At 35.9% G+C, this 18,937-nt stretch overlaps 1 protein-coding gene across 1 annotated transcript in view; it reads left to right on the top strand.

Annotated features, from left to right (window-relative positions):
* CADM2 (cell adhesion molecule 2) overlaps positions 1–18,937 on the top strand; it is a 535,372-nt gene that overhangs the window by 276,092 nt on the left and 240,343 nt on the right. The window contains exon 4 of the mRNA XM_006864647.1: positions 313–450. Within this exon, the coding sequence (XP_006864709.1) occupies positions 313–450 (138 nt within the window). The remainder of the gene's footprint in view (positions 1–312; positions 451–18,937) is intronic.

Below are 18,937 nucleotides of genomic sequence, written 5' to 3' on the forward strand. Positions count from 1 at the left end.
ACTATATCTGACAGTGTTTCTCTGCTATTCATAAGGTTTTCAGTGACTAAATATTCAGAACTAGTTCATCACTCCTTCTTCCTGGTCTGTCTTCATCTAGAAACTTGTCTGAAACCTGTCCACCATGAGTGACCCTGCTGGTATTTAAAATACTGGTGGTATAGCTTCCAGAATCATAGCAACTCACAAGCCAGAAAAGTCCAAGAAACTGACAGATGAGTGGTGGGCACATTAGTTTATGAAGGCAATAATCACAGGATGAAATCCATCCTAAAGACTGTTGTTAATTTTATTCCTTTGTTTAATTTTCAGGGGTTCCTGAGAAACCTCAAATTAGTGGATTTTCATCACCAGTTATGGAAGGAGATTTGATGCAACTGACTTGTAAAACATCTGGAAGTAAACCTGCAGCTGACATAAAATGGTTTAAAAATGACAAAGAGATTAAAGGTGAAGTCAAAATGAATGTTCTGAAAATATCATGAAGTATTAGAAAAAGGCATTATATTATATATGCATATATTTCAAGCCACGGTAAAATTTTCTGATTAAGTGTAATTTGTATGTGATTCATCTATTTCTTAAATTAGGTAACTTTGCAACATATAATAATAAATACTTGTTTACCTCACTTTCCACTTCTATAAAATGGGTTTAAAAAGGATATAGATGCAATATAGGATATCTGGAGAAATAAATGAGTTAATAGGTGAAAAACAGTCATGCTTAACTCTATGTAATCACTAAAACCAAATAAATAAATGAATAAATCCACTTCCACTAGGTTTATTTTCACAAATACAAATCAGTAAATAGGACAGAGTGGAACTGTCTCTTAGTGTGTCCGAATATGTAAATATTTACAGAAACAGACTGTTGTGTCTTTTTCCCACAGAACCAGTAGTGGGTTGGTGCCCAAAAACCATTTCATTGGCTACAGAATGCTTTAACCACTACACCCCTGCTGCTGGTTCATGCCATCGAGTTGGTTCCATTGTTGTTGTTGGGTACCTTTGGGTGAGTTCCAACTCATAGTGACCTGGTGCACAATAGAACACAATACTTCCCAGCCCTCCATCATAATTACAATCATTGTTGCACTTGAGCTCATTGCTGCTATCACTGTGCCAATCCACCTCACTGGGAGTCTTCCTCTTTTTCGCTGACCCTCCACTTTATCAAACATATGTTCCTTTCCAACGACTGGCCCCTTCTGATGTGTCCAAAGTATGCAAGACAAAATCTCACTCTTCTGGCTTCTAAGTAGCATTCTGGCTGTGATTCTTCCAATACAGGTTTATTTGCTCTTCTAGCAGCCAATGCTACTTTTAATCTTTTTCTCCAACATCATAACTCAAATGCATCAGTTCTTCCAACGTCTTCTGTATGTATTGTCCAACTTTCACATGAATATGTTGCTGTTGTTATTAATTGCCATCCAGTCAGTTCCAAATAAAAACAACTACATAAAGGGTTCTAGGAAGCTGCTGATGTGATTGAACTGGTGACCTTGTGGTTAGAGCCCTGTGCTTCTCCTACAATGCTACACTAGGAAGCTATTGAAAATACTGTGGCTTAGCTGAGGCACACTTTCTTTGTTCTTGAAAACTGTGAAGAAGTCTTGTGCAGCAGATTTGCCTAATGCAATATATCATTTGATGTCTTTACTGTGGCTTCTATTAAATTCTGTTGTTGTTGTTGTTAAGTACCATCGAGTCGGTTCTGACCCATAGCGACTCTGTACAGGGTTTTCTAGGGTGTAAATCTTTACAGGAGTAGAAAGCCTCATCTTTCTCCCGTGGAGCGGCTGGTAGTTTCGAACCTCTGACCTTAAGGTTTGCAGCCTGATTTGTAACCACTACGCTACCAGAGTTCCTTAAATTCTGTAGACAGAACAAAATCAAGAAAAGCAAAATGAAGTCTTTCACAACTTTATTTTTTCTCCATTTATCATGATGTTATTTATTGGTCCAGGGGTGAGGATTTTTGTTTTCTTTACATTAAGGAGCAACCCATACTGAAAGCTGTGGTCTTTGATCTTCATCAATAAGTATTTTAAGTCTTCTTCACTTTCAGCAAGCACGATTTTATCATCTGCATATAGCAGGCTGTTAATCAGTCTTCCTCCAATCCTGATACCATGTTCTTCATTATATAATCCAGCTTCTAGGATTATTTTTTCAGGATACAGATTGAATATGTATGGTGAAAGAATGCAATCCTGGCCAACACCTTTCCTGACTTAAAATCACTCATTGTCTCCTTGTTCTGGTCCAATTTCTGCCTCTTGTTCTATGTACAGATTCCTTATGAGCACAACTAAGTATTCTGGGACACCTATTCTGGTCAATGTTGTTGACAATTTATTATCATCCATGCCTATCAATAAAGCACAGGTAAAAATCTTTCTGGTATTCTCTGCTTTTAGCCAACATCCACTGCTCTCAGCAATGATATCACCCTTTCCATGCACTCATCTGAAATTGGCTTGTACCTCTAGCAGTTCCCTGTCAATGTACTGTTGCAATTGTTTTCGAATTATCTTTAGATAAAATCTACTTGCATGTAACATTAATATTGTCCAATGATTTCCGTATTCTACTGGGTCATCTCTCTTTAGAGTGGGCATAAATCTGGATTTCTTCCAATCATTTGACCAGGTAGCTTTCGTCCAATTTTCTTGGCATAGATGAGTGAGTGCCTTTAGGGCTGCATCAGTGTGTTGAAAGATTTCAATTCTGGTAGACTTGTTCTTTGCCATTGTATTCAGTGCACCTTGCCCTTCTTCCTTTAGTACCGTTGACTCTATCACATGCTACCTCTTGAAGTGGTTGAACATCGACCATTTCTCTGTGGTACAGTTACTGTGTATATTTCTTCCATCCCCTTTTGATGCTTTCTGCATCAGTCAATATTCTGCCTATAGAATTCTTCAGTATTACAAGTCAAGACTTGAATTTTTTCTTTAGTTCTTTCCACTTGAAAAACTCTAACCATATTCTTCCCTTTGGATTCTAACTCCAGATCTTTTAGTTGACCCTTGAAATTTTCTTTTTAGCTCTTTTACCTAATTATTTCTTCCATTTGTTTTAGCATCTCTACACTGGAGTGTAAGTTTCAGAGTATCTTGGTATTTTCCTTCTTTCTTATATTCTTAATATCTTTTCTTTCTTCCTCTATGATGCTTTTGATATTTTCCCACATGTCTTCAGGTAATTCTTATCTAATACATTAAAACGGTTCTTGAGATGATGGAGCTTTTTCACTATCTTTTTCCACAGATGCAATCAATTTGAATTTTGTGTTTTCCATTTGGTGAGGTCCATGTGTACTGTCATCATTTAGGTGGATTAAACCAGGTATTTACAATGAAAAAGTCACTGGTCTTGCAAAATTCTGTCAAGCGATCTCCAGCATCATTTCTGTCACCGAGGTCATATTGTCCAACTACTGATCTTTCCTCTTGGTTTCCAACCTTTGCATTCCAATCACCAATAATTATTAACATATCTTGATTGTGTGCTTGATAAATTTCATACTAAAGAAGTTGGTGGAATTCTTCAATTTCATAATCACTGACTTTAGTGTTTGGTATGTAATTTGAGTGTTGGTGGCATTAACTGGTTTCCCTTATAGGTATATGGATATTAGCCTATCATAGACAGCATTATACATCAACATAAATCTTGAAATGTTCTTTTTGATGGTAAATGTGACATTATTCCTCTCTTATTTGTCATCCTAACATAGTAAAACATATGATTGTCAGATTCAGAATGGCCAATACCAGTCCATTTCAGCTCAATGATGTCTAGGGTATAGATCTCTGTGCCTTCCATTTCATTTTCAACAACTTTCAATTTTTCTAGATTTATACATTATTTGTGTCATAACAGTCTACTCTACTTTGGGGAAGCAGTTCTTTCCCAGTTGTATTTTGAGTGTCTTCCAACCTGAGGGGCTCATCATTTGACACTCTATCAGACAATATTCTGCTGCTTTTTATAATGCTTCAGTATTCAATATTATGGTGCTAGCTGACAGTGCTTCATTGCTATTCATAAGATTTTCAGTGGCTAAACATTCAGAAGTAGTTATCTCTTCTTCATCCTAGTTTGTATTAGCATGACTCATAGTGGTCCTGTAAGGTTTCTGAGACATAAATCTTTATGGGAACAGAAAGCCTCCTCTTTCTCCCATGGATTTCTTGATGAATTGAATCTGCTAACATTGCACTTAGTAGTCTAATGGTAACCTATTATGTTACCAGGGCTTATAGGTCTCCTTGAGGGAAAAAAAAAAAAATCACAAAAACAAAACACCGATATCCAGTGGATTCTGATTCATAGTGGTTTCTGAGGCTGTAAATCTTTATCAGATCAGAATGTATCATCTTTCTCCCACAGAGCAGTTATTGGGTTGAACCACTGTAGGTTTACTCAATGTTTATCCCTTTAGCTCCAGCAGGACTCCTAAGTAAGTGCTCAAAAGAATTGTTCAGAAGACAGATGCATTATTTAGTTTATAGTCAGAGAAACTGAATGAACTCTTATTGTTCAACTTGTTTGTTTCTAGAGTTATAAAGCTCTAAGAAGAAGACTGTTGCTGTTGTTAGGTGTTCCAGAGTCCAATCCAACCCATAGAAACCCTGTTCAGGGTTTCTAAGGAGTGGCTGGTCATTTTAAACTGTCAACCTTGCTTTTAGCAGTCCAGTGATTAACCTACTGAACCACATCAACTAATTTTTAGTCAGGTTTAAAGTAAAAAGAAAAATCTGTCTCAGCAAAAATATGCAATAATTTCAATATCCCACAGAGTTCTGTTCATACCTGATCCACATCAATTTAAACCACATGTACATATTTAGGGAGTTCTGGCATGGCACTGCAGGTTAAGTACTGGACTGCTAACCACAAGGATGGTGGTTGAAACCCAGCAACCACTCTTTGGAAACCCTATTCAGGTCATTATGAGTTGGAACCCATTAGATAGGACTTAACAAAAACAGCCATACAGATTTGTACTTTCTTTTTTTTTTTTTTTAAAGAAGAACAAGACGTTTACAGATGATTACTAGAAAGGCTACTCCTGTCATTGTTCCCCTGAATACAGATACCTTGGGTCTAATGTTACAACCATACTCCTCCATCTTTGAATCAATTCCAACTCATAACAACTATATAGGCAAAGTAGAACTGCTCCATAGTGTTTCCAAGAATATAATATTTATGGAAGCAGATTACTTTGGGTCTGATGTCACAAGTACATTAAAATCCAAGTATAAGGTTTGATTATGATGGTTGTTACAACATATTTCCTATGTACATAGTGATATGTGTTGTTCTTAACATTACCTTCTATGAGATTGCTTAATGAAAACCATTCTGGTTAGCTTGCAATTCTGATACCTTATGTTATCAGATAAACAAAATTATTAGTGATAGACATATAGACTGAGGAGATACAACTGGCCATTTAACTGTGAAATTATAGGTTTATAATCAATATAAATATTCTATCTACCCATCCATACACACACATATCAAATATAGCCTTCTTTGTTTTAGAATTATAACTATATCTTATAGAAGAAAATTTGAGTGACTACAAATTTTGAGACACAAGTCTAGCATTTTTCCACATTCCAAAGTTGAGTTACTTTATAACCTGATTCTTGCATTCTGCCAGGCCTCTGAAGCAATCATTCTAATTCTTACTTAAGGATATGTTTATTTAGGCGAATCTGGATTTAGCACTCTCCTAAATAGAAACATCACTACTTTCAGACTTGTCTTACAACAAGGATCTGATCAAGCCACTTATAATGCTTAAGCACTTCTGATGAAAAGCCTTAGTCTGAAAAACAAATTTTAAATCCACTTCTTATGGTCTAAAAGAATCTCCAGGTGGCAAATTTCTACGTATGTATGTATGACGTTTTGCGTGAAGTTCCTGGTTTTTTGCTAGAATGCCCTTTTACCTTAAATACTCTTCTGCATTGAACTGTCTCATGACAATCATGTATCCCTCCTTTAATGTGGAAATGGGTAGTATATGAATAATTTTGTCAAGACAATCAAAAGAAAGTTGGTTCCTAGTAGTTAAAGGTCAAGTACATCTCTGCTTCTCTACTTTCAACTTTTGTATTGTCATCTTGTGCTGTGTTTCTTTCTCTACTGAGGACAGTAATTTGTCACAGTGTCACGTATAACTCACAAACTCTAACTTATGGTTATGTAGATATTAAGGAATAGGATACAATGAAAAAGCAATAGGATGTGAACAGGCAGGATATACTCAGGACTAACTCAGAAGCACATGATGAGATACTCAAGTGAGGTTTCGAAAGGGCACCTGTATCCCCAGAAAGTTCAGCTTCCAGTATTGTCTCCCTCAGGAAGTTTCTTCAAGTCTTAGCAATTTGAGTTTATATTGGTCAATCCATATATTTACTATTAACTATGTATACACACCATGTTTCTTTTGCATTGTATCCCATATCTTAAAATCTACATAAATTATAGTTTGTGGGGGAAGTGAAGAAAAAATACAAGCCTCAACTTTCATTATTAAAGAATTCTCTGGATAAATTATTGAATGATGCTAAAATCATCAAAAGAAGATGGAAGGAATACACAGCGTCACTATACCAAAAGGAAATGGTTGATATACAACCATTTCAAGAGGTAGTACATGATCAAGAACCAATGATACTGAAGGAAGAAGTCCAAGGTACATTGAAGGAATTGGCAAAAAACAAGGCACCAGGAGAAAGTGAGGTGGCACTGGAGACATCTATGCCAAGAAATTTGCAAGACCACTATTTTGCCAATTGATTTGAAAAAAATCTATATTTGTGCCCATTCAAAAGAGAGGTAACCCAATGTAATGTGGAAATCACCAGGCAATATCCTTGCTATCCCATGTGAGTAAAGCTTAGCTAAAGGTAGTACAAAAAAGTCTGCAAGAATACATTGACAGAGAACTTCCAAAGGTTAAAGCTAGATTCAGAAGAGGGAGTGGAATGAGGGATATCACTGTTGATGTCCTATGGATCTTGGCTGAAAGCAGAAAATACCAGAAAGATGTTTAGCTGTCCTTTAGACTATGCAAACACTTTTGATTGTGTGTATCATAAACTATGGAAAACATTGCTAAGTATAAGTATTATGGAGCACTTAATTGTGCTCATGAAGAATCTGTACATGGACCAAGAGGCAGTTGTTTGAACAGAACATGGGAACATTGAATGGTTTAAAATTAAGAAAGGTGTGTGGCACGATTGTATATTTTCAACATACTGATTCAACCTGTATGCTGAGCAAATAATCTGAGAAGCTGGGTTATATGAAGAAAAATGTGGCATCAGGATTGGAGGAAGACTCTTTAACAACCTGTGATATGCAGATGATACAACCTTGCTTGCTGAAAGTGAAGAGGACTTATAATACTTACTGATGAAGATCAGAGAGCACAACCTTTGGTATGGATTGCATCTCAATGTAAAGAAACAAAAATCCTCACCACTGGACCAATAAACAACATTCTTACCAACGGAGAAAAGTTTGAGGTTGTCAAGGACTTAATTCTTCTTGGATCAACTATCAACATTCATGGAACCAGCAGTCAAGAAATCAAACAACATATTGCATTAGACAAATCTGTTGCACAAGACATTTTTCAAGTGTTGAAGAGCAAAGATGTCAACTTGAGGACTAAGGTTCACCTGACCCAAGCCATGGTATTTTCAATAACCTCATATGCATGCCATAGCTGGACAGTGAATAAGGAAGACTGTAGAAGAATTGATGCTTTTGACTTATGGTGTTGGAGGAGAATACTGAAAGTACCATGGGATGTCAAAATAACAAACAAATCTTTGTTGGAAGAAGTGCAGCCAGGGTGATTCTTGGAAGCCAGGATGGTCAAACTTTGCCTCTCATACTTCAGACATATTGTCAGGAGGGACCAGTTGCTTGAGAAGGACATCATGTTTGGTAAGGTGGAGCGTCAAAGAAAGAGAGCAAGAACCCCAGTGAGATGGATTGGTAAAGTGGCAGCATCAATGGGCACAAGCATGGGGTTGGCCCAGGACCAGGCAGTGTTTCGTTCTGTTGTGCATAGCGTCGCTATGAGTAGGTACCTACTTGATGGCACCTAAGAACAACAACAACATCAAGTATGTACGAGATCTGTTCATACTCATTAAAGCAAAATGTCATGTGTGTCTATTTTAGGCCAACTGTTTGCTGTTGTTGTTGTTAAGTGCCATCAAATCGGTTCCGAAACATTGTGACACAGTATACAGTTTCTGAGGCTCTACTGGTGAGCTGGTACCACCAACCTGGCAGTCAAGTGCTTATCCTACCACATCACACAAGGGATAAGGTCCAAACTGCTTGAGGTAAAGTAACTCTTAGCCCCACAATTAGGAAGGTAGCAAGGTCTACTCAGTTAATTTATAGTTTCATGAGAAGCTCATGGTGTACTCAAATTTTAATAAAATAATTAATTGTTGATAAATTGCACTTCTGCTCTGAATGCCAAATAGTTGTGGATGATATTTTATTTATTATAAAAACATAAATAAGTTTAAATTTGTAAACCACTGTCTTAAGACTGAGTTCTCTAGAGAAGCAAAACTGTGGAATCCTGGTGTGGTGCCATAGGTTATACACTGAACTACAAGGCCGGTTTGAACCTCAAAATTGGCAGTTTAAACTCACCGGCTGCTCCTTGGAAACCCTATACAGGGTCACTATGAGTCAGAACCAACTTGACAACACTTAACAGCAACAATAGCATAAATGTATTTATAATATGTATATTTATGTATGAGGAGCTCTGGTAGCATAGTGGTTACAAATCAGCCTGCGGACCGCAAGGTCAGCAGTTCGAAACTGCCAGCTGTTCTGCTGGAGAAGGATGCGGCTTTCTGCTCCCGTAAAGATTTACAGCCTTGGAAACCCTGTATAGGGTCATTATGAGTCGGAACATAGCCATATGTGTGTGTATGTGTATATATATGTGTGTGTGTGTGTGTGTGTGTGTGTGTGTCTTTATACATATATAGGTACAGAGAAAGAGATTGAGATTGTTTTATCTCAAGGCAATGGCTCATATTGTTGTAAAGGATTGCAAGTTCTATGACTCATGTATCATGCTGGAACCTTCTGATTTCTGTAGTTGCAGGGCTAACAAATGAACAATCTGCAGGTCAGATTGCAGGCTGCTGACCCACAAGCAGCAAAGGCTAAAAATCCCAAAGACCAATAGACAACACAGCAGGCTGTTCACTCAAATCCAAAGAGTCAGAGTTCAGATGATGGATGACCAGCCAGATGCAAGATCTAGAACCAGCAAATGCAGATGAACTTTGTCAGAAAATTCATATATATTGGAAGCAGACCACATCCCTGAGGAAACTCCCTTTTAATTGATTGGTAGCTCATAACCAATCTCATCATGGAAGTGATTACATCATATGAGATCCCATTACTATCAAACCTCTGAAACCACAACCAAGTTGACACAGCCACAACAATCATGACCACCATGCTTTAGATCACTTCAATGAAAACAAAAATATCAAGATAAAAACATGTACAGAGTCGTTACATAGTTCTGTGATGTATTCAGAGATGATGAGGCTTCCATTTGCCCCCCAAAACATGACTATTTAAAGTATATTTATTGCTCCAACACTTGGATTCATCTTTAGCTTTCTGTTTATAACTTATTTTTCTGTTTACATATCCCGTCTTTCCAAACAGATGTTGAACTTCCTGAGTAATATAAACTTTATTTTCACAAGTGCATATGAAAGTATGATGAGTGCAGTACTCTACACCGAGTACACATTCATTACTGTTGCTATCCTCTGGATATGCTAAGTGAAATTTCATTCGAAAACTCTCAGCAAAGCACTCCTCATTGAAAGGATGCTTCCTCCTTATTTTCGTCATTTCAAAGATTAAAATGTAACTTTTTATTACAGTTTGAACTGCTTTTACTACAAAAATCACTTGACATTTTTTAAAAGACAAAGCAGAAGCAAACAATAGGTTTATCCAATCCAGTTCAATTCTATAGGAAATTATTGAGTACTTTATACTTTCATAGCATTCTATGTTGCCTGAATAATGATCAAAATGAAGATAAAAAAGATTTATGTCCTAAAGGCATTTAAGATGTCTTTAGAGAGATGAGACATTTAAGGAGGATATTTTCCTATAAAGAAGAACATAGGGCACAATGCAATTTCCAAAACAGTTATTACAAACATTTAAAAGTTTATTTTCTATATATTTTAACTTAGCATTTAGCAGTTCAGCATCTGAACACTGTGTTGTTTTCCAAACTTTGTATATTGGATATGTAGAACTGCAGAGTGACTTCTATTTTCAGTATGAATTGTATGTCTGCAAAAATCTTTGTCTTCCATCTATCACAATCTAACATATGCATATAATTTGCAAGTTCCTAGATGAAAATTGCTTGAAAATGCTAGCTGATCATATTTTCCTGGCCAGAGTTGCTTCATAATACATTATCCGGCAGTGGTTCTCAAACTTTAGCTCACATTCTCATCACGGATGTGATCAGATTGCAGGGCCCGGGTACATTTTCTGATTGAGTAGGTTTAAAGTAGAGCCTGAAGATGTGTGTTTCAAAAAAGTTCCTAGGTGTTAATTTTGCCCCCATTTGGAGACCACACTGGTTTAGGGAATATAAAAATGAGAGGCATCAGTAATTTAAAGAAATCTTATCTCTATCTATGAGTTTTGTGGAGGGGTTTTCTGCAAAATGAGGATTATAATTTTTACCTATAAGTGCTGTTGCAAGGATATTTTTTTTTCTTTTTGAGAAAAAAAATAGAGTTCAGCTTTAGAGAGTAAATCATGTTTCCATTCAACAATCCTGACACCTTTTGTTTCATGTCACTGACTGGACTTCCCCAATGTAACATCCCACTGCTTCTTTGTGTTTCTTCTTGCATTCCTCTTTCTTTTCCTAATCCTTCCTGCTTTCCCAACTTGGTCCTTGGGCAAGTGCTGTTCTTTTGGTCTCAAATGGTTGATTAATTTAAGAAGTGTATACCTCCCTAGTATTATTCCTCTTGCAAACCTGTCTGCAGAAAATTGAACCATGGGGATGACTTTTGAAGGGTGGCTAAGGGCTGTAGTCTCAAGGGTTTGACCACAGTTTCTCCAACCAGTAAACCTAGTCTTCTATGATTTTGAATTATGTTATTCATTTTCTACCATTCTATCTAGGACCTTCTAATGTTATCCCTTTCAGAGAAGTTGATAGTTTTTGTTGGACACAATCTAGATCTGGTTTCAAGATTATAGAGGTTGAGGTTTGCTTAATTCATGAGTGCAATGGACTTATTATTTCCATGTATCTTCAATTTTCTTCACTCTTCTTTGCTCCAGACAGGGAGAGACCAATGATTGCACCTTAGCTGGTCCCTCATCTGTTTTTAAGACCCTAGTTACTACTCATCAGTGTAGTATGCAGAATCTTGTCTTTGTGGACCATGTTATGTCTATTTCTTCTGGTGTCCCCTGAGACTATGTTTTTGAATCCCCAAGTCCAGGGACTTATTCCCTCCAGGTATTTATTTATGACTAAAATATTTTCATGACTTTGCATTCTGTATACTCTACTATAGAGTCATTATATGGTGCTGTCGGTTAATGCAAAGACTGCAAAGTTGGTTTGAACTGCAAGGTTGGTGGTTTAAACTCACCAGCCAGAACAGACTCAATGGTACTTAACAACGATAACAATATACTCTACTATATTCATGAGTATATTTGCTTCAAGGATATTTTATGAACTGATAGTTATAAAGTGTTTTTACATACAAAGAATCACTTCATAAAATTTTAGATATTGTTATTATCACATTCAAAATAATGATTATACTTGCATGAAACACTGAAATAGCATTACACATGTAAACATTTAAAAAAGAATAATTTTAAAGGAATTAGTAGTTCAGTTCAGGTAAACACATGTAAACATAGAAGAGTAATGAATGTAAAAGATATGAACTGGCTACCATTTTGTTATTGAGAAAGTGGAGAACAGCTATAGTTTTGGAGGAGGTGAAGGCTTAACAATGCATGAAGGAATATAGGCATTCAGTAAATTTCTCTTAAATTAGTAAGTGGATGCTAAACAATGAATAATGACTAATCATATGGGTTGTGGGTGAATGTAGGTGACATGATATTCTAAAGAAAGAATTGTCTGGTTTTTGGAAAAATGTAAAAACATGTAATAGAAGTAATTCTGAAGCTTTATATATGAGATTACTAAAAAGGTAAAAAGAGAGGCAGAGGATAGCTCATGGAAAATCTTTTCTTTCAATTCAGATTGTTTTTGTTGTTAAGTCCTGTAGAGTCAATTCCAACTTATAGCAACCCTGTATAGGGTTTACAAAGAGTGGCTGGTGAGTATGAACCACTGACATTACATTTCAAATGGGCACTATATTCAAATGCTAATCCTGCAGTGTCACACCAGGGTTCATTAGAGTTTGGAATTTATTTTATAGACTTCTAGTGTGGCACTGTAGGATCAGCACTGGACTGTGAACCACAAGATTGGTGTTACAAATCCACCAGCTGCCCCTTGGAAATCCTATTCAGGGCCATTATGAGTGGGAATCTACTCTGTTGCACTTAGCAACAAAAGCAATGAGACTTTAAAAAAAACACTTTATTTTACAAAGTTCTTGTTTAAGCTTTAAGCAGGAAAATGAAACAATCCAAATTTTAATGTATCTCAGTGTTTTTCTCTCCTCCTCAATCCTTGGATTCATGAATTCTTTTGTTGACTCTAGGCACCTCTGCATCCAAAACTATAGATGGCTTCACTGATCTTCTGTGTAGCAATGGAGTCTGAACATTTGGCATTGAGTGTGGAAAAGAGATGTTTATTGACTTCTCAATGTCTCAGTCAGCTCCCTGGGAATTCGTATTTATTCCATATATAAAGTTTCTAATTTGTAGCTTGAGCATCTACTATTATAAAATCTTGAAATTTCTGTTATAACTAAAGAGATTGTGAACATATTTCTATGATAACACCCTTATGTTTTTTCTTACTCTTGAGTGTAGGACGACTTGTGATTATGTGATCAGTCCTTAGATTATGTTAACTTATTTGACAAAAATATATTGCAGATGTAATTATGGTCACTTTTGAGTTAAACAAAAAATAATCCTAAGTGGGTCTGACGTAACAAAGCAAGTTCATTAAAGAAGAATGAACATTTGAAGAGTCTTCCTACTACTTACCTGGAAGAAAATTCATGCTGTGAACTATCTATGGAGATACAGTGGTAAAAACACCTTTAGGAGCTGAAAGGGGGTCCCCAGCAGATTGCTAGCAAGAACATACGGGTATAAATCTTATAAATGCAAGGAAATGAATGTTGTCAACCATCAGTGATTTTGGAAGAGGACCCTGAACCTCAGATCCCTGGCAGACATGGTGATTCATACACTGTAGGAATAGATAAAAACTTCTAGCAAGTGTATAATGAGATACATAAATATACATTTTTACTAGATTTCACTTACTATCAAGAATGCACATTCCATACATATCCATATATTTTTAATTAATTAATCAGATTTTTACTTTTTTAATCAATATTTTTATTTTAAAGCTTAAAGCAAGTACACACCTCAACCATTCAGGAGTCATTATCTGAGTAATTCTGAGATTATAATATAAATTTTAAAAATTGCTAACTTTTTATCTCATAATTGCTGATAGAGAAACTAGAAAGTAAATCTCTGCTTATATTCTCCCAAAATTATTTTAAAAAAATTATTTTATGCCTTCTTCATGTGCTTGGATAAATGCCCCACCACCCCTCCTTTGTTCTCAAACTCTGTATTTCTTATGGACATCCATTTCTTTATAGCTATTATGTGTGGGACAGAAGAAGAGATGGTCATTGTTTCTATCTGTTTGGGCTAATTACTATATTTGGACCAAAAAATAGCTTTTAAAATTTATGAATCAGATATTTATATAAAAGGGTCTTTTAATTCTTTGAGCAATATAAATTGTTTGATTAAAATAGTTTCTAAACAATACCATGGCCAAATTGATATCTTAGTGTACTAAGAAGTGCACTAAGTTAGTAGCTGCTATGTGTTTTTGTTGTTTCATTTGTAATGGGGAAGCTTTGGTAGGTTTTTTTGTTTAGTTTTTGTTTTTTCCATCAGTAGTGGAAAACAGAGAGATAGTTGTTTTTACTGGGATCATTCTGTAGTATAATAGATTAGAGTTGGATTATAAAGTTCTAAATGCATTTTTTTGTCTACAAGTTCAATAGTTCAAACTCACCAGCTTCTCTGTAAGAGAAAGATGAGGTTTTCTACTGTTGAAAAGATTTACAGCCTCAGATACCCAGTAAAGAGTTACAATGAGTCAGAATCAACACGATGGCAGTTGGTTTGGTTTTTCGTTTTATTTCATTCACTAGTTTGAGTACTAAGTATTTTGCATTTCACTTTGGTTTGCTTTAATTAAAATAATTCTTACATAGTCTCATCCCTCCAAGAGAGAGACTAATCTCATTTTTGTTTTTATTTTTATTTTTATTTTATCTATCTAATAGATAACTCCTTAAAGAGTTCAGTAATTATGTACCTGTTGCACTTATCCCTTACTAATCAACTTCCTCATTTGTGAACATATTGTATTTAGGATAATAGTAAAAAGAAACTACTATCTGACCATTTGCATATTTACCACAGAGGACTTGAATGAACTGCACCAAGATGTGAAGTGAGAATAATACAGGATGTAATCATTAAGATTGTGAAGTGAGAGTAATACAGGATGTAATAATTAAGATTGTACCAACTCGGCTATGCTACGGATGTCAGTAGTTTGGCAGTTATGTAATGATGTCGTCATCTTACATTTTGTGCTCTTATTTGCTCATCCTTCATTTTTATATAATACTTAAGTTTTAATTACAACCTGGTCTTCGAGATCTAGCCATGATGATGTGAGGAGTGAGTATATAAGTCAGACATGAGGTTAGCCATTTTCCTTATTTAATTTTCTTTAACAACTTTATTGTTATGTTATTCATATAGCATGTAATTTAATATTAAAAGTGTACAATTCAATATACCTAGCATATCCACAGAGCTGTACAACAGTTACAATAATTTGTTTTAGAACATTGTCATCATCTCAAGAGAAACCCTGTATCTACCTGCAGACACATTCTATTTTCCCCTTACTCTCCCAAACAGTAGGCAACCATGAATACAGTTTATAGTCCTCTAATTTTGTATATTCTGGACATTTCATACAAATATAACCATGCAATATGTGGTTTTAGTGACTGGCTTTAAAACATGTTTTATCCACATTATAACAAATTTCAGTACTTCATTCACTTGAATTTCTGAATATTATTTCATCTTCTTTTTTTAAGTGCTGTTGAGTCCATTCCAACTCCTGGTGACCTTGTATAGGGTTTATAAAGAGTAGCTTGTGGGTTTGAACCACCAACTTTGAAGTTAGTATAGTTCAGTGCTTATTCTATAACACAACACCAGGAATCCATTTCCTCGTGTAGGGATACCATATTTTATTCATCCATCCATAATCTGGTGTACATTTGTGTTTTTATAATTTTGGACTATTGTTAATAATCCTCTGTGATTATTCACATACATGTTATTGTGTAGAACTATGCTTTCCTTTATCTTGATTATAGAACTAAAAACAAATATTGCTGGTCATATGATAATTCCATTTTTATCTCTTAAAAACTGAAAGATTTTTGTCCAGTGTAACTATTCACCCTTACAATCCAATCAGTAGTATGTTGCTGTTGTTGGGTGTTCTGGAATTGCTTCTGTTCTCATAGTGACACTGCACAACAGAATGAAACACTGCCCAGTCCTGTACTGTCCTTAAACCGTTGTTATGTTAGAGTCCATTGTTGCTTCTTGTTGGAGGGTCTTCTTTTTCATTGATTTTCCACTTTACTAAGCATGTCCTCCAGGAACTGATACCTCTTAATGATATGTTCAAAGATTGAGAGATGGAATCTTGCCCTCCTCATTTCTAAGGAAAATTCTACCTACACTTCTTCCAAGATGGATTTGATTGTTCTTCTTTCTGCCCATGATACTTTCAGTACGCTTCACTAACACCATGATTTAAATGCATCAAATATTCTATGATCTTCTTTATTCATTGTCCAACTTCCACATGCATATGAAGGCATTGAAAATACCATGGCTTGGGTCAGGCACATCTTAGTCCTCAAATTCTTATCTTTGCTCTTAAGAATTTTAAAGAGATCTTTGTCAGCAGATAAGCCTAATGCAGTACATCATTTGCTTCCTTGACTGCTGTCTTTATGAGTGTTGATTGTGAAACCGAGAAAAAGAAATCTTTGACAACTTCAATCTTACTGGTCCATTTGTGGGGATTTTTTTTTTTTTTTTACATTGAGATGAAATCCATTCTGAAATCTGTATTCTTAGATCTCATCAGCAAGTACTTCAATCCTCTTTGCTTCCAGCGAGCTAGGTTTTATCATCTGCATAGGTTATTAATGAGTTTTCCTCCAATCCTGATGTCATGTTCTTCTTAATATAGTCCAGCTTCTCAGATTTTATGTAAAGCATTCACATTTGATAGGTATGGTGAAAAGACACAACCTTGGTACATACCGTTCCTGATTTTACTCTATTTGTTTTTGGTGTTAAGTGCCGTCGAGTTGGGTCCGACCCATAGTGATCCTGTATAGGGCTTCTGAGGAGCAGTTGGCGAGCTCAAACGGCTGATGTTGCAATTCAAATGATTTTGCAGTCTGGCGCATTAACCCACAGTGCCACACCAGCACTCTTTACCCTATTTAGTATCCTGTTTTTCTTTTCAAATAACTAGCTCTTGGTCTATGTACAGTTTCCTCATGAGCACAATTAAGTGTCTGGAATACCCATTTAGTGTAATGTTATCTATTGTTTGTTCTGATACACATAGAATTTCTTTACATACTCAATAAGGCACAAATAAACATCAGGTATTGTCTGTTTTTAGCCAAGATTCATCTGACTTCAACAATGATGTCCATCATTCTATGTCCTTGTCTGAATCCTGCTTTAGTTTTGGGCAGCTCCCTATTAGTGTGATTCTGTGATCATTTTTAAATTGTCTTCAGCAAAATTTGATATATATGTGTATTAATATTTTGTAATGATTTCTGCATTTCTATGGGTCACCATTATCGTGAATGGGCACAAATATGGATCTCTTCCACTAGTAGACTATCTTCAAAATTACTTGTCATTGACAAGTGAGTGTCTCTAGTGCTGCATCAGTGTACTAAAAGATTTCAATTTGTATTCTGTCAATTCCTGGTGGCTTTTTTTTTTTTTAACCAGTGCCTTCAGTGCAGCTTTTAATTCTTTCTTCAGTGCCATCAGTTCTAGATAATATTATACCTCTTGAAATGGTTAAGCATTCAACCTATTCTTTTTTTGTTTGTTTTGTTTTTAAATGTTTTATTGTGAATTATATGATAGTTTACATGGGAGAAATTAGTTTTACATTCATCCTATCCTATGTAGTTTCATTCCATGGCTACAATCCCTTCCATGCATCATCAGCCAAACAAAGGGTATACGTGCAAGCCTGCCTCACCCCACACATCAACCAATTCTTTTTAGAATGACTGAGCATGCCTTCCAATTCTTTTCTGTTGCTTCCTGCATCATTCAATATTTTGCCCACAGAATCCTCCAGTTTTGCAATGTGAGCCTTGAATTTTGTCTTCAGTTCTGTCAGGAGCTTGATAAATACTAAACATGTTCTCCCATTTTGGTTTTCTAACACCAAGTCTTTATACATTTTATTAAAATACTTTATTTTCTTGAACCATCCTTTGAAATTATCTGTTCATGTCTTTTATTTCATCATCTCTTCTAGTTACTTTAGCATCTTTACTTTGGAGATCAAGTTTTAATCTCTTTTGACATCCATTTTGGTTGGGATCATCAAAGGATTCTTGAGCATGGAAGATGGGAAAAGCTTTCATGTATATGATTCTTCTTGAGAAAAAGGTGGAGAAATTGTGGGGCTAGGATAACAAAATTGTGTGTAGTATGAATTCAGAAAGGAGTTGATCCTGTCCAAGGTGGATTCAGCTGAGAAAGAATATGAGAGGCACTAGCAGGACTAAATGGACACCACTCGTCTGTCCATCATGCTGTGGTGACTTGAGTTGCTGTGATTCTGAGGGCTATGCCACTGGTGTTTTTAATAGCCAGCAGGGTACCCATGGTCGGCAGGTTTCAGATGAGCTTCCAAACAAAGACAGACTAGGAAGAAAGAGTGATGAACTACTTCCGAATCGCTAGTCACTGAAAACCTTATGAATAGCAGAGAAACACTGTCAGATACAGGACTGGAAAATGAGCCCCTCAGGTTAGAAGGTGCTCAAGATGCAACTGGGGAAGAGATGGCTCCTCAAAGTAGAGTTGACCATGGTGACATGAATAGAGTTAAGCTCATGAGAGAAAAGCCCACAGAACCCTCATTTGCTGATGGGCCACAACTCAAAATGAAGAGAAACAGCTGTAAACATCCATTGAAAATCAGAATATGGAACGTAGGAAGTATGAATCTGGGAAAATTGGAAGTTGTCAAAAATGAAATGGAACACATCGATATCTTAGGCATTAGTAAGCTGAAATGGACTGGTATTTGCCATTTTGAATCTGACAACCACATGGTTTACTATGCAGGGAATGACAAATTGAAAAAGAATGGTGTTGCATTCATTGTCAAAAAGAAAATATCCAGATCAGTCATGAGGTACAATGCTATAAGTGATAGGATAATAATATCCATGCACCTACAGGGAAGCCCA

This window comes from Chrysochloris asiatica, unplaced genomic scaffold, assembly GCF_000296735.1.
Source record: "Chrysochloris asiatica unplaced genomic scaffold, ChrAsi1.0 scaffold00068, whole genome shotgun sequence".
Taxonomy (NCBI): Eukaryota; Metazoa; Chordata; class Mammalia; order Afrosoricida; family Chrysochloridae; genus Chrysochloris; species Chrysochloris asiatica.